A 26,010-nucleotide genomic window follows, 5' to 3' on the forward strand; every position below is an offset into this window, starting at 1 on the left:
GAACTCTTGACAAAAATTAGCAATAGGTTCAATGAAAACCAGGTAACAAAAAGCAAAGCAAACCAAAACAAAGTCAATTACTAACAAAAGGAAAAAAATTTACAAGAAAAAAGAAGATGGATCAGTAACCACTACTCCATCACAGCACAAAAGCAGCCACAGACAATATGTAAATAAACGAGCAAAACCATGCTGCAAAAACAGACTGGAGGCTGCATTTGCCCTGGGGATCATATTTTGCTGAGCTCCATCATATCTGGTACATATCTAGAAAGGGAATTGTTGGCTCATAGGGTATGCCTTTGCTAGATAACACCAATTTTTTTGGAACAGATATGAAGTTTGCACTCCTAGGAGCTACACATATTTGCTAATATATGTTACAACTTTATAATTTCTAATGCCTTGATGTAAAATGATTTTACTGTTTTAATTTACATTTCCCCCACTATTGAGGTAGAATATCTTTTATGTTTATTAGCCATTTGTAATTTCTTCCTCCATAAAGAGTTTATTCACAACTTCTGTTGAGGCTTTTTCAGGGGAGGGGGATTAAATGTGTAGCAAATTGTTCTATCAGTGGCTTATCTTTTCAATTTATAGTTAAGTAGATAAACAAAGATTTTTTTTTGCCAATGTGGTCCTATTTATCAGTGTTTTCCTTTAAGGAATAAACTTATTTGTGTTTGTGTCTTGTTTAGGGGCACACATTCTGGCACCAGACACCTGCTAGCTGTGTGATCTTAGGCAAGTTTCCCCTCTGCCTCAGTTTCCTTATTTGTGAAATGAGGACAATATTAGCATTTACTTTATATGACTGTTATGAAAATTAAAATAATTGGGTATAAAATGTTGAGAAAAGTATCTGAAACATAGTGAATGCTATATAAATGACTGATATTATTATTTCTCCAAGGTCAAAAAGATCTTCTGCACCTCTTTTAAAAATGTAGTAATATCTTGAACATTCAAGGCTGTAAGTAACCTTTAACTGATTTTTGGGTGTGGCATATTTGAGTTAGGATCCAATTTTTTCCTTTTAAAATATGAATAGCCAATAGTCTGAGAAACAATTAGTGAATAATCATTCCTTTTCCCACTGATCTGAGTTACTTCACAGATCAAATTCTTACATTTGTGGGTTTGCTCTCTACTGGGTTTGATCAGTCTCTCCCAATCCCTGTTGTTTTATTATGTTTTTTTTTTTTTTGAGACGGAGTCTTGCTCTGTCTCCCAGGCTGGAGTGCAGTGGCGTGATCTCGGCTCGGCTCACTGCAAGCTCGGCATCCTGGGTTCACGCCATTCTCCTGCCTCAGCCTCCCGAGTAGCTGGGACTACATGCGCCCGCCACCACGCCCGGCTAATTTTTGTATTTTTTTTTAGTAGAGACGGGGTTTCACCGTGTTAGCCAGGATGGTCTCGATCTCCTGACCTCATGATTCGCCTGCCTCAGCCACCCAAAGTGCTGGGATTACAGGCGTGAGCCACCACGCCCAGCCTTTTTTTTTTTTTCTGAGACGGAGTCTTGCTCTGTCACCCAGGCTGAAGTGCAGTGGCATGATCTCAGTTCACTGCAACCTCTACCTCCTGGGTTCAAGTGATTCTCCTGTCTCTGCCTCCCAAGTAGCTGGGACTACAGGCGCGTGCCACCTCACCTGGCAAATTTTTGTATTTTTAGTAGAGATGGAGTTTGACCACGTTGGCCAGGCTGGTCTTGAACTGCTAACCTCAAGTGATCCTCCTGCCTCTGGCTCCCAAAGAGCTAGGATTACAAGCGTAAGCCATCATGCCCAGCCTATTACGTATTACTATGACTCTAAAGGCTTCACATCTGGGAGGACAAGTCTAGCACCATGTTCTTCTTTAAAACTTCTATGTGATTCTTGGCTTTTTGCTTTCAAGTAAATTTTAAGATCTATTGTCAATTCTTCCCCCTCATCCCCCGCCCCCCACACTCTTATTGGGATTTCAGCTACAGCTACCTCAACTCTACAGATCAAGTTGGGGAAAATTTATGTTATTTTTATAACCTTTTTTATAAACCTGATATAATCCTCCACTTATTTAGGCTTTCTTTAATGACTTTCAATATGGTTGCATAATGTTTCCTATAAAGATTCTGTAAATTTATCCATAGGTAAATTGTATTATTCATGACTACTAAAATTGTATGCATTTTCTTTTTATTTATCTTGCTTGGGATTTGTCATGCTTTTGGAATTCATTTTGAATCAGGGGGTTCCTGTGTTTTCATATCTAGAAAATCATCAATCATTATCTCTTCAAATACTCTCTCTCCCACATTCTATTATGTCCTCCTTGAGTCCTAACTAAATATTAGTCTGAATATTAGATCTTCTCAGGCTATTCTCCAACATTTTAACTTTTAAAATATTTTCTTATTTCTTTGTTTCTTTCCAATGACTTCTAGTACTTTCTTCAGATACATTTTCCAGTAATTAATATTACTGCTTTTAGCTTCTGGTCAAGCTGGAGTGATAGAGACCAGATTTACTCTTCCGCCTGAAATAACTAAAAAGTTGGATTAGATATGTGAAACAATGGTTTTCAGGACAATAGGCATCAGGCAATGATGACCGGTGACCCCTGAGAGACAGGAAACAAATGTGATGAGCTTTACATTTGCTCCAACTTATTGCCTGGAGAACTTCCAAACTGTGACACAGGGAAAGGAACCGATATGGAACCCAGTGGTCTGCCCCAAGTTCAGAAGACAGGCATGACAGTCAAAGAAGGCCAAGGCAGCTAAAGTTTGCAGGACAGGTATTAGAGGAGAGGTGCAAAGAGTGAGAGCTCCACAGATCTATAAAGGGTACCCTTTAAGTTTTCGGCTGAGTAGAGCTCAGCACAGAGTAAACTACCCAAGGCCAGGGAAAGAACCACGAACAAATTAGAGGGAACAATACTCAGAGCTCATGCAGGGCCAGGAAAAGTTCCTGTGCCCATCAGTCATTTGAAAATCTCATAATTCATAGGACAACAGGTAGCGTACTCAAAAGGGTTTTATCTCAGTAGTGAAAAAAAATTAGTCCAAGACTAAAGGCTACTTTGATCCCACCTAACAAAGCTTAACGGCAAGACTGAAAAGGATCAGGCTACTTCCATATAATTTAACTGCATCCCAGAACAAACCTCAATAGTATTTCATAGTAATACAAACTATCTAGCAACCAAGAAGGTAAGATTCACAATGTCTGGCATCCAACCTAAAATTAAATTACCAGGCACACAAAGATACAGGAAAATATAATCCATGATGAGGTGACACTTCAACCAACTCAGATGACAGAATTAGAAGGCAAATATATTAAAACAGTGAAGGCATAGTAATAGAAGCCAGCCAAAACAAAACACATCAAAGATTGACAAACTATTGGGTACTATGCTCACTACCTGGGTGATGGGATCAATTGTACCCCAAATCTCAGCATCACACAGTATACCCATATAACAAACTGTACATGTACCCCTGAATCTAAAATAAAAGTTGAAATTATAAAAACAGAAACATACCAAATTGTTAAAAATCCTATCTCCAGAGAGAGTAATAAAGAATGGAAGTGAATTTCTCTTTTTACTCTACGTCTGTATAATTTTTTTTTTCTTTTTTTGGAGACAGGGTCTTGCTCTGTCACCCAGACTGGAGTGCAGTGGTGTGATCACAGCTCACTGCAGCCTTGAACTCCCAGGTTCCAGTGATCCTCTTACTTCAGCCTCCCAAGTAGCTGGCACCACAGGTGCATGCCACCATGCCTGGCCAATTTGTAAATTTTTTGTAGAGATGGGGTATCACTATCTTACCCAGGCTGGTCTCAAAATCTTGGGCTCAACTGATCCACCTGCCTCACCTTGGCCTCCCAAAGTGCTGGGATTATAGGCATGAGCCACTATGCCTGGCCTATATGATTTTTTTATAACAGCAAAACAACAATAATCATAGCTAATACCTACTAAGAGCTTACAATATGCCAGGCACGCTTCTAAGTTCTTTATATGTATTAACTCATTTAATTTTCACAAAAACCCTAAGGAGTAAGTACTAGCACTATTCTTACTTACGAATAAAGAAATCAGGGAACAGAAAGGTCAAGCAACTTGCCTGCAGGTAATAGGAGGCAAAGATGGATCTGAACCCAAGTAATCAGCCTTCAGAGTACACACTCCTAACTGCTGTTATACAGCTTTTCTAGTATACTATTTTGTGATTTTTTTTTTGGAGTTGTAGTCTTGCTCTGTTGCCCAGGCTGGAGTGCAGTGGCGTCATCATGGCTCACTGCAGCCTCTAATTCTTGGGGTCCCGTGATCCTCCCACCTCAGCCTCCCAAGCAGCTGGGACTACAGGTGTGCACCACCATGCCCAGCTATTGTAATTGTAATTGTATAAAACAGTGTATTAGGCCAGGCGTGGTGGCTCATGCTGTAATCCCAGCACTTTGGGAGGCCGAGGTGGGCAGATCACGATGTCAGGTCAGGAGTTTGAGACCAGCCTGGCCAACATGGTGAAACCCCATCTCTACTAAAAATACAAAAAAAATTAGCCGGGCATGGTGGCACGCAACTGTAGTTACAGCTACTCAGGAGGCTGAGGCAGGAGAATCGCTTGAAGCTGGAGTTGGAGGTTGCAGTGAGCTGAGATTGTGCCACTGCACTCCAACCAGGGCAACAGAGCGAGACTCCATCTCAAAAAATAAATAAAAATAAAAATAAAATTAAAATTAAAAAATAGTGTATTAAAACTGTAATTGACATAGTTATATAACACAAGATACCTCAAATCCAGTTTGATACATTACCTGATGATTAACACATGTCAAATGTTCAATAGTTTTCTCTAATTCTGATTTTCCAAAAAGACTCACTTCTTCAATATGCTGAAAAAGAATGTTAAAGAAAATGTTCATTTGTATCAGATAACAAAACAAAATCACCACAGTAAGCAATGTAAGTCTACAGTTCTATTATATTGTATTTGTCCTTTCATAAAACACAGAAATGTTTTAGAAAGAAAATCATTAGACATTTTACAAAAATGATGTTTTTGGTTTAAAAAAGGCACAATAGGTTCTCATCTTTTACACTCTCTACCTCCATGTGTGATTGTAGTAGAAGACATAGATTAGTAAGGATTCATTTATAAAGATTTATACAGATTAATCCATAATAGCACAACTATAAAAGGACAAAACCAGCAGGTTAAATAAAAAGCTCAGGAGTATGCCCTCATAAGAGGAGATGTAAGAGAAACAAAATGCAAAGGAAGACAAGATCAGAAAGACACAGGAAACACAATACTACAAGGCCATGCAAGAGATGCGAGTTTCAATAAGGGGCTGGTCAACAGTATAAACACAGGGACTATTTTTCTGGTTACATTACTTTATCCAACTTACTGCTGCTAAGTCTAGGATAAGCAATATAACTTGGTGTTCACTGAGAGTTTTTCTAGCATGGATTCATTTCCATCCTTGTTATTCATTAAAAAAGAAACAGACACATCTGATGTTCAGATTACACATTTGGTTGAAAGGGTCACTGTATTGTATGTATTTATTTAATCGCTCAACTAGTATTGAGTACATACTCTATACCAAGCACCAAGCAAGGTATCAAGAATATAGTAGTGAGTAAAGCGGATGAAGTCTCTGACAGCATAGCTACTGTAGCTTAGTAGAAAAGACAAAACCTAAATAAAAGCTCAAAATAAAATCCATGAATATTCTGCTAGGAAAAGGAACTTTATGCCAAAATATCAAAAGGGAATCTAGATTCTAGGGTTCATTTCCCATCAAAAGACATGATGTTTGGCCTGGACTTAAAGGATAAATAGGAATCAGCTAGACAAGAAGAGTGGAAGATGTGAAGGAATCTTTCAATAGTCTATGTAGAAGGCTGGTGGCAAGAAAAAGTCCATTAAGCCTGGAGTCTTGTGAACAGGGGAGATGAGTTTAGAGGAAAGAGGCTAGACCTTGAGGTAGGCAAAGGCCAATCACTGAAGTCCTCGAAAACAGTTAATGGATTTTAAATAGGAAGTGATATGATCAGATTTATATCTCTGAAAGATAACTCTGACTTCAGTGTGAAATATCGATTTAAGAGAGGTAAGGCTAGTACAGGGGCCAATAATACAATAATGCAGGTGAGGGAGAACAATGACCAGAACAGGATGGTAGCAGGGGAACAGAAAGAAGTAAACAAATTCAAGACAAAGTAATGTGAGCTCAGAAGCCAGATTCCTTGTAACTCATAGCTGGATGACCTTGGGCAAGTTATTTAAACTCACTGTAACTCGGAGACATCATCTGTAAGCAGTACCTATTAAAAAAGGCTATTACAGGTCGGGCATGGTGGCTCATGCCTATAATTCTAGCACTTTGGGAGGCCAAGGTGGACCCCACCTGAGGTCAGGGGTTTGAGACCAGCTGGCCAATATGATGAAACCCTGTCTCTACTAAATCGCTTGAACTTGAGAGGTGGAGGTTGCAATGAGCGGGACTGCCCCTCAAAAAAAAAAAAAAAAAGAGGCTATTGTGAAGATTTGAAGATTCACTGAGACAACCCATGTAAAAAGCACTTAATAGAACAGAGCCTCTCACATGGGAAGGGCTTAATACATGTTAAATATTTTTCAAGCGAGAGCACTGATAGGACCTGGTGATTGAGAGATATGAGCTTTCAGGGAGATCTTAGTGACGGATGATGCTTGGATTTGACAACTGGTTAGATAGTGGAATAATGGGAAACTCTGGAAAAGGTTTAAGGATTGAGATTAGTTACACTTTTAAGTAAAAGATCTGTTGTAAACTCACAAAATCCTGCCTCCTACAACCCAGAAGGATTCTGATAATACAAATGTTGCTTTTTCCAAGTTTTCAGTACTACTGCATTTAAAAAATCCTATTTTTACATTCTTTGGTCATTTCAAAAGATATGGAAAAGGATAAGTCAGTAGCTTGTGCTAAAAGCTGCCATACTGCACAGAAGTTTCCCATTTGGCAATTTTAACACTTATTTTTATAAGAAAACACTTTCTGGAAAGCAGTATTCCAAAAGATTCCAATTAAAAGTATTCTTAAACTGTTATATTTAGGGTGAAACTTCAACTGAACATTGTGACATAAAGACTAAGCTTATAATGTTTAAATGTTTTTATTTCTAATTTTAGCTGCTACTTTCAAAGCATTAATTCAATAATACTGATTGCAAATAAACTATGGACTCCATAATATTAGGATTTAGTACTTACAATGTGCTAATCATTGTTAAGTGCTTTATATGTATTAATATACTTATATTTTTGGAGATTATAAAAGAAACTATAAAGTACTGACCCTAGATATGGCACCAAATGTACAAGCAACTAAAGAAAAAAATAGCTAAATTGGACTTTATCCAAATTAAAAAATTTTGTTTTTCAAAGACATCACTGAGAAAGTGAAAAAATGACCCATAGAATGGGGGAAAGTATTTGCAAATCACATATCTAATAAGGGGCTGTATGTAGAATATATAAAGAACTCTTACAACTTAATAATGAGACAACCCAATTTAAAAATCGGCAAGGAATCTGAACAGACGTTTCTCTAAAAAAGGATATAAAAATGTCCAATAAGAATATGAAAAGATGCTCAACCTCATTAGCCTCAAGGCAATGCAAATCAAAGCCACAATGGAGACATTTCACACCCACCAGAATGACTATAATACAAAAGGCAGATAGTACCAAGTAATGGTGAGAGTGTGGAGAAATTAGAACTTTTATTCACTACTGGTGGGAATAAAAACAGCTTGGCTTCAATGGTTAAACACAGACTTACCATATGACCAGGAATATACCCAAGAGAAATGAAAATATATATCCAGACAAAAAGTTGTATACAAGTTCCTAGCAACATTATGGATGAATCTCGAAAACATTATGCTAATGAGAGAAGTCAGACATTTAAAAATCACATATCGAGTGATTCAATTTATATGAAATATCCAGAGCAGGAAGATCTATAGAGACACAGGTGGCTGCCTGTGGCTAAGAGGGGATGGGAGAAATGGGGAGTGACGCTAATGTGCTTCAGAGTTTCTTTTTGTGGTGATGAAAATGCTCTAAAATTGACTGTGTGATGGTTGAGCAAGTCTATGAATATACAGATAGTCCCTGGTTTACATTTTTGACTTCGTTATGGGTTTATCAGGAGGTAACCCCAGCATAAGTTGAGGAGCCTGTGGACTTAACAATGGCTTAAGATTTTTCAATATAAGACTTTACAATGGGTTTACTGGGGTATTAAATGCATTTTTTCTGACTTACATTTTTTTACTTATGATGGGTTTATTGGAATGTAATCCCATTGTAAGTCAAAGAGCATCTATGCTAAAACCAATGAAATGGTATACTTTAAGTGGGTGAATTGTATGGTATGTGAATATCTCTGTAAAGCTGTTACAAAAACAAACAAACAAACAAAGATACTGTCTTCCCATATGAGAAACTTCTGATTAAGTTCAGGGATTGGCAAACTTTTTCTGTAAAAAAACAGTAAATATTTTAGGTTTTGTAGGTCATACTACAAAAGAAACTAAAGATAATACATAAACAAATAAGCAAGGTAATCCAATAACATTTTATCAACAATGAAATATTCTTCTTAATCCATTCTTAGCTCACAGGCCATACATAAACAAAGTGGTCTGGATTTGGCCAATAGTAACTTCACAGGAAAATGTATATACAAAGACCTCTTTTTCTCAACAAATTACCTTTCAAAAACATGTCAATCTTCTTACCTCTAATTTTTCTCTTAAAGCTTCCTTTTCTGCCATAACTCTTCTTAAGTCAGATAACGCAAGTTCTTTTTCCTTTTCCATAAGACTAACAATATTATGGGGTGCTGTGGTTTGGGTGGATTCTTTTCTTAGGGCAGATAATTCTTCCTGAGCCTTAAAGAATGAAAAGATATAAATTAAAAAGGCACTTTAGTAAAAGATATAAATAAAAAATACTTTGGATATGTTTCCAGTTAAAAAAGGCATACTGAACACATGCTACCGTCACTCTCTTCGCAAATCCCAACAAAATGAGAGAAGGATTAAAATAGTAAGAATAATAAAACAAAAAAGACAAGGGGATTGAGGGAGGCACCAGCCACAAAATATTGGAAACTAGACAGCAGACAGACAAGCAGGAAGTAACTAGGCAGACCCAAGAAAGCTGAAATCTAAGCTAGCAATGGGGAAAGCCCAGAAGTGGATCAATTTACACTGCAGAATTCCCCCCAAAAAACTCATTAAGTGACTCTTTCAACGTGACCTTTAACTTGCATGCCTCCTCCCCTTCTCAAAATAGCGGTAGGATTTCATGGGAGATGGGTATGTTAACAAATTTAGGTGACAGACACCATGCTTTGCTCAGACTTACCTTGCCCTCTAACAACTGAGGCTTTGTTAATGGGGCCAAGCTGAATACCAATTCCCTCTTCCTAGAGTACAGTATTTAGAGACTAAGTCCTAAATAGCCAATATATCCAAATAGTGGGTGCTACCCACTGTTTTGATAGACATTTCCCCACGTCTGAATTCCAAGCATAAATTTGGCTCAGAGTCAGGCTGAGACCTGCCTTCAGGTAGTTTTAGAAAAAGAAGACTATCTCTAACTGATCTGACACATAGACAGGCTAGAAAAGGGAAAGAATAAATATGAAAAAATAAGAGAAATTTGTGCTTTAGAAACAGAATGATAGTAGAAACTACTACTGATAATTTTAATTATGAAGAAATATCACAGGTCCATATATTATAGTAATGTGAAAGATATATACAGGCTCCATTATAGTTAACTGGTTCTATACAATCTATTGGCTTAATTATAATACATTTCTTACTTCATTATATAAGACACTTAGTTTATCTCTTTCTGCTGTCAATAATTTAACATTGGACTGTATATCTTCCATATATTTTTCAAATCTTTCTAGCATACGCTGAAGTTCATCTCTTTCTCTTGTGATCTGATGAATTTCTGAATTGTAATCACCCTGAAACATAATCAAAAAACAAAATATAATCATCACCACATGGTTGTCACAAGGATACTGATGATGAGATTGACTGAAAGATGCTACCAGACAAAAAGAACACAAGTGCCTTTAATGTAATTAAGGAACACAGTTTTAAAAATCTATGATGAGAGCAGATGAGAGCACTGGCAGTACCAGGGCAAATTTCCTGGCCTTCAAGTTCCCAGAAGAGACTTAGCTGCCAATGATGTGACTTGATCAGATCCCATGAGATGTTTCAATTTTTATTCTCCCAAAGTTGTTCATACTCGTGGTACTTGAAGTATAATCCCCAGACCAGAAGCATTAGCAGTATCTAAAAGCTTGTCAGACATGCAAATTTTGGAGTTTGAAGCCCAACCCAGACCTACTCAGTCAAGAAACTTCAGGGTAGGGCCAAGTAACTGTATTTTATCAAGCCCTCTAAGTGATTCTGATGCCTGGTAATTTTTTAGAGCCACTAGTTAGTTTATCTTCTCCAGAGAAGGGGCCAGCAGGGTACTTGTGTGCCTGCTCGCCCAGTACAGGTAACTGTAACAGCCTAGCACATTTCTCAGTGTTTTCTATGATTGAATCTAAGATCAATACGCCAGGCATACCAACCCCCAACTGTCTCAGCTTCAGACCTACAGGAGGTCTTTTTATACAGTCAAATAAATGCAAATATTTCTACCAGGCAGTATATATTAAGAATATTCACTGAATAAGCAACTACTTCCAACATTTCTACAATTTAGTGCAATTTAAAAGATGCCTACAATTTAGTACAATTCAAAAGATTCACTGTCTTCATCACTATGGTAGAAAATAAAGATGAGAGCACTCTGATTCTCCCCATGCACATGTAAATAAATTTGTATGCCTTTTTCCTATTAAAAAAAAGAAAAATAACAAATGTAGACTTGGGATCTATGGTATCTTAATGTTACAAGCACTAAATGCAGAAGTGCCAAGAAGGGATAATTTGATAATATGATACACTGAAAAGAGACCTGGCCTATACTATGTAACATCTGTTATGCCAATACCACATACAATGTAGATTTGGTAAATGATAGATATCTGTGAGGTACCTCTCACCTGCACTTGGAAATAATTAATCCCTTGGTTAAATAAGCAAAACCGAGGCATGATGGATGGGATTAGTTATCCGAACTCTTTAAAGGACAAGATGTTTCATAGTACAAAAGCAGATTAGTGTTTTGGGACTTAACCAATGTAACTATAAAAGAAGCTATGTAATCTAACCATATCTAAATTTAAAAAGTCTGGGCCAGGTGTGGTGGTTCACGTTTGTAATCCTAGCACTCTGGGAGGCCAAGGCAGGAGGACTGCTTGAGGCCAGGAATTCATGACCAGCCCGGGCAAAAGAGCAAGACCTGCCTCTGCAAAAAATTAAAAAATTAGCCAGGCATAGTGGTGCACACTTGTAGTCCTAGCTACTTGGGAGGCTGAGGGAAGAGGATTACTTCAGCCCAGGAGTTCAAGGTTACAGTGAGCTATGATCGCACTACTGCACTCCAGCCTGAGGGACAGAGTGAGACTTTCTCCCAAAGAAAAACAAAATAATCTTCCAGAAAGAGGCAGTCTGTACAGATTCTAGAAAAGGAGAGCTCAATAAACAAAGATTTGACAATCTATTTTTATTACTGTTTAGGTGTCAGCTTAAATGTCACTTTCTCCAAGGAATTCTTTCAGATTTTTCAATCTAATTTAGATCTCCTTCTATATACTCTTATAGTGTTTTGAATATTTTCTGTACTTTTTTCATAAACACATTATAAATGAGGTTATAAGGTTCTGTACGACTAAAATTTAAGCTCCATGAGGGCCACAGTAGGAACCTGGTCTTTTTCATTACATCTTCAGTGTCTAGTATGGTACCCAGTAAAACATGAGTTTACCCAGTAAAACATGAGTTCCCTGAACATTTACTGACTGACTTCCCTAAGCAGAAACTCTACTCTTCTTTAAATATATCTGTTGTACATATTTGTTAGTGTTAATGTATAATTGTGAATAACACCCTTTCACTACTCCACTGTCCCCTAAACGCACACATGCACATGCACACACATGCGCAATGCTGAAGGCTGTAAAGGCAGGAACTGTCTTCATCTTTGTATTCTATGCCTCATTCAGAGCAGGCACTCAGTATTTATCTTCTGAACTGACCCTAGCTTTCTACCAGAACTGATGTGCTTTGAACCAGCAAATAATAAGGAAATAAACCATTCACCGGTAACTAGATGTTACGCTGGGTCCTTACACAAATTATTTCATGATCAAAGGGCACAGTTTCAGTTAGACTGGAGGAATGTTTTAATGAGCTATTGTGTTGCATGGTTACCAGTTAATAATAACTATTGTATACTTCAAAATTGCTAAAAGAATAGATTTTTAACATTCTCACCACAAAAAAATAAGTTGGTGAGGAAACAGACATGTTAATTGGTTTGACTGAATCTTTCTATAATGTATACATAGATCAAAACATCCAACTATACTCTATAAATATACATATTATTTGTCAATTAAAAATAAAACCGACAAATTAGCTCATTTAATCTTCACAAGAAGTTGTAGTCACTTTCCCCACTCTGAAATGATGAAAACAGGGTTCCATGAAGTTAGGTAACTTCTCCAACATCATAAAGCCAGTTTGTGGAGTTGGAACTTGTGTTAGGCTCCAATTGCAAAGCACTTCTGCCTACACCATACTCAAAACTCACAGTGGGAACCAGGGTGAATACAAGGTGAGGAGGATAGTACCCACCCTACACAGGGAATAGAGAATTGATATTTAAAAATGTCCATTTTTTTCTGAGTTATTACAATCCCAACACTGTGCCTAACAGTCTGCCATAAAGCAGGGGTTGAAAACACAGCTAGTACCAAATCCAGCTGTAGAATGATCTTTGTGGTTTACCAACAAGTGTTCCTGAACATGTTTAAAACAGCTAATTCTAGGGCGGCCACCATGGCTCACGTCTGTAATCCCAGCACTTTGGGAGGCCAAGGCAGGCAGATCACTTGAGATCAGGTGTTTGAAACCAGCCTGGGCAACATGGAAAAACCCTATCTCTACAAAAAATACAAAAAACAACAAAAAAAAGCCAGGCATGGTAGCACATGCCTATAGTCCCAGCTACTCAGTACGCTAAGATGTGAAAATGGCTTGAGCCCAGTAGGCAGATGTTGCTGTGAGACAAGATCATGCCACTGCACTCCAGCCTGGGTGACAGAGCCATATCCTGTCTCAATAAATAAAGTAAAATAAAATAGCTAATTTTAGGTGGGGAATGCACTTCCTAGTTCCCAGCACTCACAACTGTCTTATACCCCACCCATTTCATTCAGGTACTTACCTACTATCCTCTATCATGCCTGCACTTTATTATTGGGACTCTAAAATGCTCTGAACATCCTGGCTTTCTGAACTCTAGAAAATAAATTCTTTGTCTATGCCAGGTACCATTATAACTTCAAGAATGTAAATAAGTTGAAGGGGAGAAAAGTTTCACTTAATTTTACTAGTGCCTTACCAATATGTCTCACACATTTGTCTTTCAATTGTGAATCCAGCACAGAGCAAATGGATCAAATATTTTGGTTAAAAGCTCTGAGATATTTATCTCCTTAGTATTTGAAACTTAATTAAACTGATCAATCATTTTGTGGGAGATTCCTCTATACAATAAAAATGATCAATTCAGTCACTTATTTTTCCTGAGTCCTAAGTATATACGGAACTTAAAAAAAACTCAGCAACATAAATTATTAATAACCTGTACTGCATTTTCCCACCAATTCATTCTTTTTTTTTCTTTCTTTCTTTTTTTTTTTTTTTTTTTTGTCACCCAGGCTGGAATGCAGTGACGAGATCATGGCTCACTGCAGCCTCGAACTCCTGGGCTCAAGCAATCCCCTTGCCTCAGCCTTCCTAGTAGGTGGTACAAGAGGTGCATGCCACTATGCTCAGCTAATTTTTTAATTTTTCTTTTGTACAGATGGCATCTCACTGTGTTGACCAGACTGGTCTCGAACTCCTGGCCTCAAGTGATCCTCCCGCCTTGGCCTCCCAAAGTGCTGGAATTACAGGAGCCACACCACCTGGCCTTATTCTTATAATAGATAACATAGTATAGTGCTTACACTGACAACAGTAAATCAAAATTCAGCCATTAGCCTATGAGGTTAAAAAATGAAGTCTAATCAGAAGACAAAACTGTTTGACAATGGACACAAGATCTTCAGGAAAAACATGACAAAATTAGTAAATTTGGCCAAGTCTGAAATCAAATGTTTTGAGTTTTAATGAGTACTTTACACTCCCAGATTTCCCCTAATTTTACCTAGTGTGTAGATAAAGTAATGTCACATAAGCCTTCAAGACTCCTGAACTCCAAAGCTTAAAAGAAGAAAAATCTGAAGAACTCAAATGATAGTCATAAAACACTAAAAATAATTAAGACCTAAAATAGAGACACATGATTTTAATCTCTCATGAATCATGGTCAACTTTAAATAATACACACATTGGGAGATGCAATTAGAAAATAACATAGAGAGAACATCTTTGGATCATCAACTTACAAATATGGTTGTAGTGGACAAACAAAACAATCTCCCCAGCACTCACTTGCCATTTCTATCTATCTCCCATAGTACGGTTAATAGAGAAGATGCTTGGTCAGTAGAATGTGACACACCTTCCTAACTGGTCCAAGGCTGGAAATGACATGAAACCATGTTGCCTGCCATGCATACAAAGCCACTCTGCTATGAGAGAGAAAATGCAGCTGATACAGAAAGTAAATTCTAAAAAGAGAGGGAATGTCCAACAATATGAGTACTGGAAGGCCAGGTGCCACTGCACTTCTACAACTCAGTTATTCAACCTTTCCTTTAATTTCCAGTCATCTATATGTTATAGTTTGTTCTTAAGTAATTTTCCTAATTAATGTAGTGTTCCTATAGTGCAGGCCATAAAAGAAAACAAGAATCAAAATCAGGATTTTTCAAAGCAAGTACGAATAAAGTTACATTTAATATAATAATAAACCAGAAAAATGTATTCATAAAGATACTTTCTGGCCCACTCTTATAAAGGGACATTACCTTTTCTGGTGTTCTAAATATTGAACTTTTTTCACGTGCGCTATAACTTGTAGAGCAAGATCTTCGCTGTATTATATGTTGGAGTCTCTCTAGCTCTTTCTTATAATAATCTCGTTCTTCTTCTATACCTTTCAGAAATGTATCTAAACGAGAAGGTGACCTGTCTCGACGTTTTATTCCATGTTCTAGTCTCATCCTCTCAACCTCCAGAGTAAGTTGTCGTTCTGTAAATTAAAGTGGTTAACTCTTAAAATAATGTTGTATACGTAATGTTGATTAGTCAAGTAAATTATATTAATAACTTTTAGAATGAAAGCTACTAGAAATCATGAACTGTTCTACATAACACCTGTAGGTACCAAATCTATTGAAGAGGTAAATATTGAGAGGAAAGAAGGGAAAAAAAAGCAAAAATTAAAAGTTTAAATAAAGTCCAATAGGTCCAAGTCTCCCTGCTTTTGTCTTATCATAAGATGGGTACTATGCAGTACTACAAAATGAAGCAATAAATTACCACATAGTACTTTCCCGGGACCTGAAAATGCACTAAAAGAAAATGTATCTATAAACAATCATAACATGCACAAACTTAAAATTAAGTTTGAATTTAATACAGTATACACATATACAAAGAGAGCAAAATAACTCAAATAAACATAATTATTAGCTTTTACCATAGAAATTGCCTCTTCATGAGTCAAAAGTAATCAAATACTGGCAATTTCATATAGTTGAACCTAATTTAATTTATGTTCATTACAACTCTGAGGCATGGAATGATTTTCCTGATGTATTCTGATTTATTCTCATCTCTTCTTTCATTCATTCAACAGATATGTATTAAGCATTTACTACATGCCCAGCACCAGCTAAGGATACAGTATAAAAAGCATAGCCAAGGCTGCACAACTATTCTAATTGTAGTAGGATAAAAGCTACAAAAGGACAGTGTGCAATGCAAACTAGAGGATGAACTGGCAAATTTGCCCCAAGAAGGATTGACCAGAGAGGTAAGAACAAAGTAGGAGAGTGGGAAAGAATGGGCAACTGGATTAAATGCAGTCAAATAAGCAAATGAATGAAAAGCAGCCACTGCATTTAGCATAACAGAGGTGAATGACTTTAACAAGAGCAGTTTTGTTGAAGAGATGGCAACAGAAGCCAACTGGAGTGGACTGAGGAGCTAAGGGGTAGTGGGTGATCAAGCAGAACAGCAAGTATGGCTGACCTTTCAAGACGCTGATGCTATGAAGAGAAGAAACGAGTGGCTGCATAGGAATGGGTCAAAGTTTTTGAATTGGAATGGGTGAGAGTAAGCATGTGAATGCCAATGGGAAAAAACAGTACAAAGATTAAAACTATGGAGAGGAGATCATTAATTTGTAAGGTTTTTAAAATTAGAGAAGTTAGGGCCCAGAGAATAGATGGAGCCACCGGCCCTTTATAAGAGGGGCATTCCTGCATTGAACAGGAAGGAACAAGATGCACACGTTTTTAATCTGAGGCCAGAAGACTGAGTGAATCCCTGTCATAGCTTTCCTTCTTTTAGGAAAACTGGAGGTAGGATCATCCACTCAGAATGAAGGTGGGAAATGGGACTCACGGGTTTATTGACAGTGCAAAACATTTTAAATATCCCCCGTGGAGAATGGAAGATCAAACGCTAAGAGAACAGTGTAAGATTTCCATACAGCGCTGAGCAGTCTGCTGAGGTTCAGGACCATCTAATTTACAGTGCTCTCAATGTGCCTGGTGCACACTCAAACAGCTGACCATGTATAAAAGTGTAGAAGGTAAACTGTTTGGCTCATCCATGGCTGGGTATCTGGCAGGGGGATGCACCCAAAACACAGGGAAACAAGAGAGTTTGAGACAGTTGAAAGATTACACTGAAATGATAGGCCACACATAGCTATCAAAAAGAAAAATAAACTTTTTTTTTTTTTCAGACAGAGTTTCACTATTTTTGCCCAGGCTGGAGTACAATGGTGCGATCTCGGCTCACTGCAACCTCCGCCTCCGGGTTCAAGCGATTCTCCTGCCTCAGCCTCCTGAGTAGCTGGGATTACAGGCACCCACCACCACGCCCAGCTAGTTTTTGTTTTCTTAGTAGAGATGGGGTTTCTCCACGTGGGTCAGGCTGGTCTTGAACTCCCGACCTCAGGTGATCCGCCTGCCTCGGCCTCCCAAAGTGCTGGGATTACAGGCGTGAGCCACCGCACCCAGCCTGTTTTAAACTTTTATACATGGTTCTAAGCACTTCAACATATTAACTCATTTAATTATCACAACAACTTTTCAGGGTAGGTGTCATCATTAGCCCCACAGATAGGGAACTGAGGCACAGAGAGCTTAAGTAACATGCTCAAGTTACACGCTAATAAGTAGAGAGGAGTTCAAACAGATTATCCACATGGGCCTAGGATAGAGACTCTTCTTAATACAGTAACTGGCTTTCTTTCACTTCCTAAGACACACAGAGTTTGATGGTACCAAGCTTCTGCACGTGCCATTTCCTCTGCGTAGAAAACTAGACCCCAGATCTTCATATTGCTGGTGTATTGTCATTGAGCACTTCATTCAATCTCTAGCACATCCTCCCATTCTAATTTAATACCTCTTATCAACTAAAATTAACTTCTTAATTTATGTGCCATTAGTTTGTTTCCCTAGCAAGAAAAAAGGCTCTGCAAGAGCAGGGCCCTTATGTATTTTGTTTGCCACTATACACCCCAGCACTCAAAAACAGGGCCTGGCACACACCCACACAGGAGGTGATTCATAAACATCGGTCAAATTAATGAATGAATAAATTCTTTTTTTTTTTGGAGATGGAATCTCATTCTGTCACCCAGGCTGGAGTGCAGTGGCACGATTCAGGCTCACTGCAACCTCCACCTCCCAAGTTAAAACGATTCTCTTGCCTCAGCCTCCTGAGTAGCTGGGATTACAGTCGCGTGCCACCACGCCCAGTTAATTTTGTATTTTTAGTGGAGACGGGGTTTCACCATGTTAGCCAGGCTGATCTTGAACTCCCAACCTCAGATGATCCGCCTGTTTCAGCCTCCCAAAGTGCTAGGATTACAGGTGTGAGCCACTGCGCCCAGCCGAATGAATTCTTATATGTTCCTGATGCCAAGTCATTTAGAACTGGTACCTGTAGAAAGTTAGCCTATTTCAATTTGTGTGTGTGTTTATGTGTGTGTATTTTAAGATAATATAACTGCATTTCCTTGAAAAGATTCTGTACTTCAATTTTCCACTATCAAAATAGCCTTCCCTTTAGTCTTATTTAATTCTATTATTAGCCTGTCTCAAAGAAGGACACATTTCTATTGCAAAATATTCAAGCAGGGCTCCCTGTATAAACTAGCCAAAACATAAAAATTCTAAGGTCCTTGAGGGAGAGATTTCTACTGTATCTACAGTAACTACTATGGTTTCTGACTAATGGTAAGCACTCAACAAATATTTATTGAATGAATGAATGAATGAATACTAAGAAAAACAATACATCAAGAGGAAATCACAATCATTTTTTAGCTATCAAAATTTGACATCTTACCTGTAACTGCAAAACTTTCAACTTTTTTGCTAAGTCTTTGCTTTTCTTGTTCAAGCTGATGAACAACAGTTTCTAGGTCTGATTTTACAAGGAGTTCATCACTCAGTCTCTCCTTTTCTTTCTGGCATAAGTTCAATTCCTGCAAATTTTAATACTATAATTAAGATTTCTAACAACTTTATAAAATATTATCGCACTTAAGATAGATTTTTATAAGCACATTTATATAACAGCAATTTACATACACGTGTGTGTACATATACTTAATTAGTCAAATATAAGGTTTCAATTAAACTTAATTATCATTTGTGGCTGAAAACACAAATATCAACAATGCTTCTTTGAGGGTGGGAGAATTATTTTCTTCTAGTTAGTTTAGCATATTGTCTTATTTTTTTCTAAATGAATATATACTTATATGATTAAAAAATTTAAAGCTTTTTCATGTTTAAGAGAGCAGTAGTAAGATAAATTCTTCTAAGATCACCACACACAGTGTATCTATAACTATACTGGTTATTCTCTCAGCCTCATATGCACAACAAGGATAATAAGACCAGGACACTAAGGATTCACTGGCGAGGATGAATCTATGGTTATGAAGTACTTTCCATGGTATCCAACATGTCCACCACGGTAAGTACTTAAAAAATGTTAGCTATCAATATTATCATTCTTATCTTAAAAATACATAGAATCTTGCATTAGTAGAAAAAATAAGAAAGGTAAGAAAGTAACTACGGCAACATCTTACTGTAAGCCAACACTACTAAAACTTGGTCACAGTTCTGAGACAAGTATTATGAATCACATCCAACATTTAGTGCACATACAACTAGCAGTGAACAAACAGCAAAAATCCCTTGCTCTCATGCTTCCTTTTTAATTGACTTATGCCACCAGGACACTGCAGCTAGACTGTATAAAAAGTATACATAATGAAAGAACTTGGAAATTAGTATTTACCTTTATTTCCAATCTTAGAGAAAACTCTTCCAATTCAACAGGTTATTTTTTTAAAATCCTCAATCATTTGGGTGACTACCCGGTTTCTACCTTATAAGCAAGACACTCTTTCTGCTAGTTGCAGACTATAGGACTATACGCTTTTTCTGTAGGCTACATTTAGGCTTCTGTTGGGATGATTACTTCCTTTGTTATTTGAAGACTACCAGAACAAGAAATGTGACTAGGAAAATGGTTTGTATTACCAAACAAAGCTATTAAAAGAGGACTGGGCTGGGCACAGTGGCTCATGCCTGTAGTCCTAGCACTTTAGGAGGCCGGGGCGGGAGAATCACTTGAGTCCAGGAGTTTGAGACCATCCTGGGCAACATAGTAAGACCTCATTTCTACTAAAAAAAAAAAAAAAAAACTAGGCACGGTGGCACATGCCTGCAGTCTTAACCACACAGAAGGCTGAGGTGGGAAGATCACTTGAGCACCAGGGGTTTGAGGCTGCAGGGAGCTATGATCATGCCATCACACTCCAGTCTAGGTGACAAGGCAAGCCCCTGTCTCCAAAAAATAAATAAATAAATAAATAAATAAATAAATAAATAAATAAAAGAGGATGGAGTGCCTTTTGTAATAATCAACAAATATTTCAAGTTAATCAACAAATATTTCAAGTAATTAACTCCTGGTTTTAATATTAGTCAACTAACAAATCATAAAGTAGTTAAAAGAATGTAAAATTTCTAGCAGCTACCTACTATACATAAAATTAAGGAATTATAAAAATATAAACTTGCATGTCCATGCAGTGGAATATTACTCAGCCATAAGAAGGAATGAAGTACTCATAAATGCTACCACATGCATGAACCTTGTAAATATTATGCTTACTAAAAGAATCCAGACACAAAATATATGGTTCCTTTTATATGGAATGGCCAGAATAGATAAATCTACAGAAACAGAAAGTAGATTAGTGGTTGTCAGGAGCTGAGCAATAAAACAAAGCATACAAATTTTTTCTTTTTTTTTTTTTTTTTTTTAAAGATGGAGTTTCGTTCTTGTTGCCCAGGCTGGAGTGCAATGGTGTGACCTCGGCTCACTGCAACCTCTGCCTCCCAGGTTCAAGCAATTCTCCTGCCTCAGCCTCCCAAGTAGCTGGGATTACAGGCATGCGCCACCACTCCCAGCTAATTTTTGTATTTTTAGTACAGACGGGGTTTCACCATGTTGATCAGGCTGGATGGTCTCGAACTCCTGACCTCAGGTGATCCACCCACCTCAGCCTCCCATAAAAATTTTCTTACTGAAAATGCTGGCAATTCAACATGACATCAACTTACCAGCTGAAGTTTTGCCATTGTTTCTTCAAGATCCCGCATTTCAGAGAGCTTTCTTTTAATCTCTTTCTAGGAATAAAAAGCCTATTAGGTATATACTTAAAAGTCTAAGAATACTTAAGTCATATGCAAATAGATCAAGTAATTTTGCAATTACTTCACGTTCCCTCTTACCAGTGAGATCTGAGGCTTTATCCCTATCAATTTCAACGAAGAGGCAAAATTGAGGCTTCTCTTTAATCTTTTGGTATCCCGAATGTTTACAGGAGCCTACTTGCAACATCTGAAGAAGGCCACTTGAGCACCTTGTAGGATCTTCCTCGGGCCTTAAATTTTGTGGTAATTCTATGGCACTGTCATTTCCTGATTTTCCTATCCTATTTGCTTTCTCCATACCTGCTTTTACCAACCTGGATCCTCTCTATACTGCAACTGAGAGAACAGAATGCCAAGATCAAAATATTATGACCCAATAGGAACATTTTGTTGAGCCAACTTGTCATTTCTCAGCATTTGCAATGGGACATGGGAAGCTGTGTTTAGCATGCTGTGTGCACAAGGATAGAAGATGCAAAAGGTGGTGGAAAAAGAGAGGGATGAGATATAGGAGTGTTGTAATGAAACTAAAACCACAAAAACAGAATTAAAACTGTACTCATTATATCCTTTTTCAAGATTGTGTTGGTGGTCTGGGGTCCTTGGAGATTCCATATGCATTTTAGAAGTTTCTTCTATTTTTGCAAAAAAAAAAAAAAAACACCACTGGGATTTTGATAGGGAATGTGCTGAATTTGAGTTGTATGGACACTTTAACAATATTGGGTCTTCCAATCCACGGACACGGAATGTCTTTCCATTTATTTGTGTCTTCTTTAACTTCTTTAGCAATGCTGTATAGTTTTTCAAGTGTACGGGTTTTTCATCTCATTGGTTAAGTTTATTTCTAAGTATTTTATTCCTTTTGATGCTATTGCAGATGGGATTACTTTCTTAATTTCCTTTTTGGATAGTTTATTCTTAGTGTATAGAAAAACGTCTGATTTTTGTGTGCTGATTTTGTATCCTGTAATTTTGCTGAATTAGTTTATTAGTTCTGGTTTCTGTGGAATGTTGAAGGCTTTCTACATATAAAATGCCATCTGTAAACAGAGATAATTTTATTCTTTCTTTGCAATTTGTATGCCTTTTCTTGCCTAACTGCTCTGGCTAGGACTTCCAGTACTATGTTGAGCAGCAGTGACAAGAGTGGGAATCCTTCCTTGTTCTTCATCTTAGAGGAAAAACTTCCAGTTTTTCACCACTGAGTATGATTGTTTGTTGTGGGCCTTTCACACATGGTTTTTAAAATATTGAGGTAATTTCCTTCTATTCCACTAATTAGTAGAGGTGGCACTATATAAAATCAATTCGGTGATATACAGCAGTGGTCTTCAAACTGGATTATACTTACTCCTGGGATAAATTGAACACTTTCCAAGTATTACATAAAACTATGGTATGCACATAGTTCTAAGGAATCAGCATCTGAATCCTTAATCTGCATATTCAGTGCTTCTTAAAAATGATCTACCTAATAATTTGTTTGTGGCCTGGCTATCATGTGAGTTCTGCATTCCTACCCTCCCTTTTATAAATGCCTTTCTCTCAATGTTCAAAGAATGGCATGTATCTCATTCATACCCCAATAGTGCACTGTCTCAAGATATAAAAAACTTTTAGAGTACCAGATCAAAAGATAATCTGAAATGTTGGGGCTGGCCAAAGGCTTTAAATAAGACACTATTTTCTCCCATTATAATTCATTAAGAGATGTATTTCCAATAAAATTTTACTTTTTTATTTCATAAATATCAACATTTGTGGTATATTTGTCACTTTAACCCACTGATAATTAATAATTGTAATGATGACACTATTCAGATAAAAATGTTAACACCTTGAACCTTACAGTTACAGGAAATTTTTAAAAATAAAAAATTTCTTTTTTTTCCCATCAGGCTGTCAGAATTTTTTTTTAATAAAAAAAAATTCATTCTTTTTAAATTTATTCTTTTTATTGTACAGATGTATGATAGCATGATCATGAAAAGATTTTCAAGCATAAAACTAGTTGAAACAAGATAAAATTCTATGGAAATTTCAAGGAGAAAGGATCATTTAGATTTTACTGGCTATAATTAAAAGAACAATGAAATAGTTTTATTTTAAGATATTATATTTAAAATAGACTGGAAATATCACCCTTTCCATTTAAACTTAAAAGATGAAAAATGTTATTATAATTACCAACTTAAAAATGTGCAAGGACATACACAGTTTTAAAAACACTTTTAAAGAATTCTTGGTGGCCAGGCATGGCTGCTCATGCCTGTAATCTGAGCACTTAGGGAGGCTGAGGCAGGAGGATTGCTTAACCCAGGAGTTTGAGACCAGCCTGGGCAACATGGTGAGATCCCATCTCTGTAAAAAATCAAAAAATTAGCTGGGCCTTGTGGCATGCACCTGTAGTCCCAGCTACTCAGGAGGCTGAGATGGGAGGATTGCTTGAGCCTGAGGAGGTTGAGGCTGCAGTGAGCTATGATTGTCCCACCACACTCCAGCCTGGGCAACAGAGCAAGACCATGTCTCAAAAAACACAAGCCGAGCGTGGTGGCTCACGCCTGTAATCCCAGCATTTTGGGAGGCTGAGGTGGATGGATCACCTGAGGTCAGGAGTTCGAGACCAGGCTGGCCCACATGGTGAAACCCCGTCTCTACTAAAAGTACAAAAATTAGCTGGGCATGGTGGCGGGCACCTGTAATTCCAGCTACTTGGAGGCTGAGGCAGGAGAATCACTTGAACCCGGGAGACGGGGGTTGCAGTGAGCCGAGATCACACCATTGCACTCCAGCCTGGGAGACAGAGATTCTGTCTCAAAAAAAAAGGACTCTTGAGCAAAAATGACATAGAGGGGAAACTTCAAAAGCTCTCTCACAATGCATAGATAAAGGGGCAGAGATAAAAATCGTGAAGGAAAACAGACTAGAGTTTGGAGATCCATCCTAAGAATAGGTGTGCTTCAGAGAGACACTCAAACAACTAAAACAAATACAATCATTTACAGGGTGTAAACAACACTTCAGAAAACCCTGAATTACCAAAGCAAAAAAACAAAAACAGACATACAAAATAAACCAAAAACCTGAATGCAGATATCAAAAGGGATCAAGCTTACTGTGTGCTAGGAGAATTAATGAACACTCTCACAATCTACACATATCATTCATTACCTTTGCTTCCCCAAGCTCTTTATCAGCAGTCTCAAGCACTTCTTCTTTATGTCTTTCCAACTGCTGTGCTAACTGATCTATTTCAGTTAATTCTTGGCAGAGTTTTTCATTTTTGTTACTTAAATTAACGACTTCAGATGTCACTGTTTCCTTGGTTTCCATAAGCTCTCGTATACGCTTCTCCAGGTCTTTATTAGCTTGCTGAAGAAAGTCAACCTAAATTGGAGTTGTAATTTATGAGGTATATGAATTGGAAAATTATCCTAAACACTGACTTTCCAAATAATACTTCAAAAAACTATATTTTAAAAATTATTGAAGATTAAAACTACAGCTATTTTATATTTGCAAATTTATATTGTTATTTACAAAACTGACCATGTGCAGTGTAATGAAAGTACATATCCATTGGCTTTGATTTTCAAGCATAGAAAGGAGAAGAAATTTGTGTGAACTTTTTCCCAATACAGAGTTCTATACAACAAGAATATCAAGATGATAACAGACTGTGTTGTTCAATATAGTAGCCTCTAGCAACCACATGTGGCTACTGAGCATCTGAAATGTGGCTAGTGTAAATTGAGATGTGCTATAACTGTAAAATATACACAGGATTTCAAAGATAATACAAACAAAAAAATAGGTATGTAAAAACATTACTGGTTGAAATTATAATATTTTGGACATACTGGGGTAAATATATTATTACAATTAATTTCACCTCTTTATTTTTTTAAATCAAGCTGCTACTAGAAAAATTTAAATTACATATATGGCTCATATCATATTTCTATGGGACAGCACTCCTCTAGAGCTACTGTTGATATTTTTTACTTACTATATTCTGTTTGTAGCCCAGGCAACTCTGTCATACCAAAATTTCTAAAGTTCATGTGTCACACTGCATGGAACTCTCCTGCTCTTTCAGCCTTAGGTCAAATGCATGGCAAAGGAATCCACTACGTAAGTAGATAAAAGCTAGGTATTTAATTTTTATATATATTTTTAAATTTTTTCATTATAAAATAAATATATACTCATAAAAATTTTAAAAAAGAAAAAGAGAAAACCATAAAGGAGAATATCCCACCACAGAAAGATAAGCTTTGTTAGTATACTTTGGTATATTCTCTTTGTTTTCTCTTTCCAAGTCCATATATACATTTTCTTAAAAGCAAATTGGCAATCATGTGCCCAGAGTTTATTCTCTTCCTTTAAATTGTTAATGTTATGGTGCATGTTAATTACTGCTTCATTAGTCTTTGAAAACATGATTTTTCAATAACTCCACCCTATTTCTGGATACTATGGTTCTATCAAATTTTTCCCATTGCAAATAATACCTCAGTGAACAACTCCTGCCACTTTTACAAACCCATAGACCATTATTAACATATAGTGTTTATTATAAACACCATTATATACACTCAGTGAAATAATTATAAAAGCCATTACCTGAATATTTAAATGAGCAATAAGCTTTTCATTGGTTTTATTTCTAGACTCCAGAGAAAGGACATCAGGGGACCGACCACCATCCAAAGCAACTGACAGTCGTTCTATCTCTCGTTCTCTTAGCTCAATCTGAAGATATAGTCATGCTGTCATTTTAAAAAATCTGGTTTTCAACCAAATGATTAACACTCTACAAACATTTATTTGGATATATTTTCTTATGTACCAATGTATA

At 37.1% G+C, this 26,010-nt stretch overlaps 1 protein-coding gene across 6 annotated transcripts in view; it reads right to left on the reverse strand.

Annotated features, from left to right (window-relative positions):
- CEP135 (centrosomal protein 135) overlaps positions 1-26,010 on the reverse strand; it is a 106,321-nt gene that overhangs the window by 43,207 nt on the left and 37,104 nt on the right. For 4 of the 6 annotated variants that reach the window (XM_016951704.4, XM_016951705.4, XM_517281.9 and 1 more), the window contains 8 exons: positions 25,776-25,904; positions 24,321-24,536; positions 21,054-21,119; positions 18,754-18,892; positions 15,189-15,412; positions 9,894-10,046; positions 8,800-8,952; positions 4,815-4,892 (listed from right to left, as the gene is read on the reverse strand). In XM_016951704.4, the coding sequence (XP_016807193.1) occupies positions 4,815-4,892; positions 8,800-8,952; positions 9,894-10,046; positions 15,189-15,412; positions 18,754-18,892; positions 21,054-21,119; positions 24,321-24,536; positions 25,776-25,904 (1,158 nt within the window). The remainder of the gene's footprint in view (positions 1-4,814; positions 4,893-8,799; positions 8,953-9,893; positions 10,047-15,188; positions 15,413-18,753; positions 18,893-21,053; positions 21,120-24,320; positions 24,537-25,775; positions 25,905-26,010) is intronic. The other 2 variants (XM_063808871.1, XM_016951706.4) reach the window with 2 other exon arrangements.

The sequence above is a fragment of the Pan troglodytes genome, chromosome 3, assembly GCF_028858775.2.
Source record: "Pan troglodytes isolate AG18354 chromosome 3, NHGRI_mPanTro3-v2.0_pri, whole genome shotgun sequence".
In the NCBI taxonomy this organism is placed as follows: domain Eukaryota; kingdom Metazoa; phylum Chordata; class Mammalia; order Primates; family Hominidae; genus Pan; species Pan troglodytes.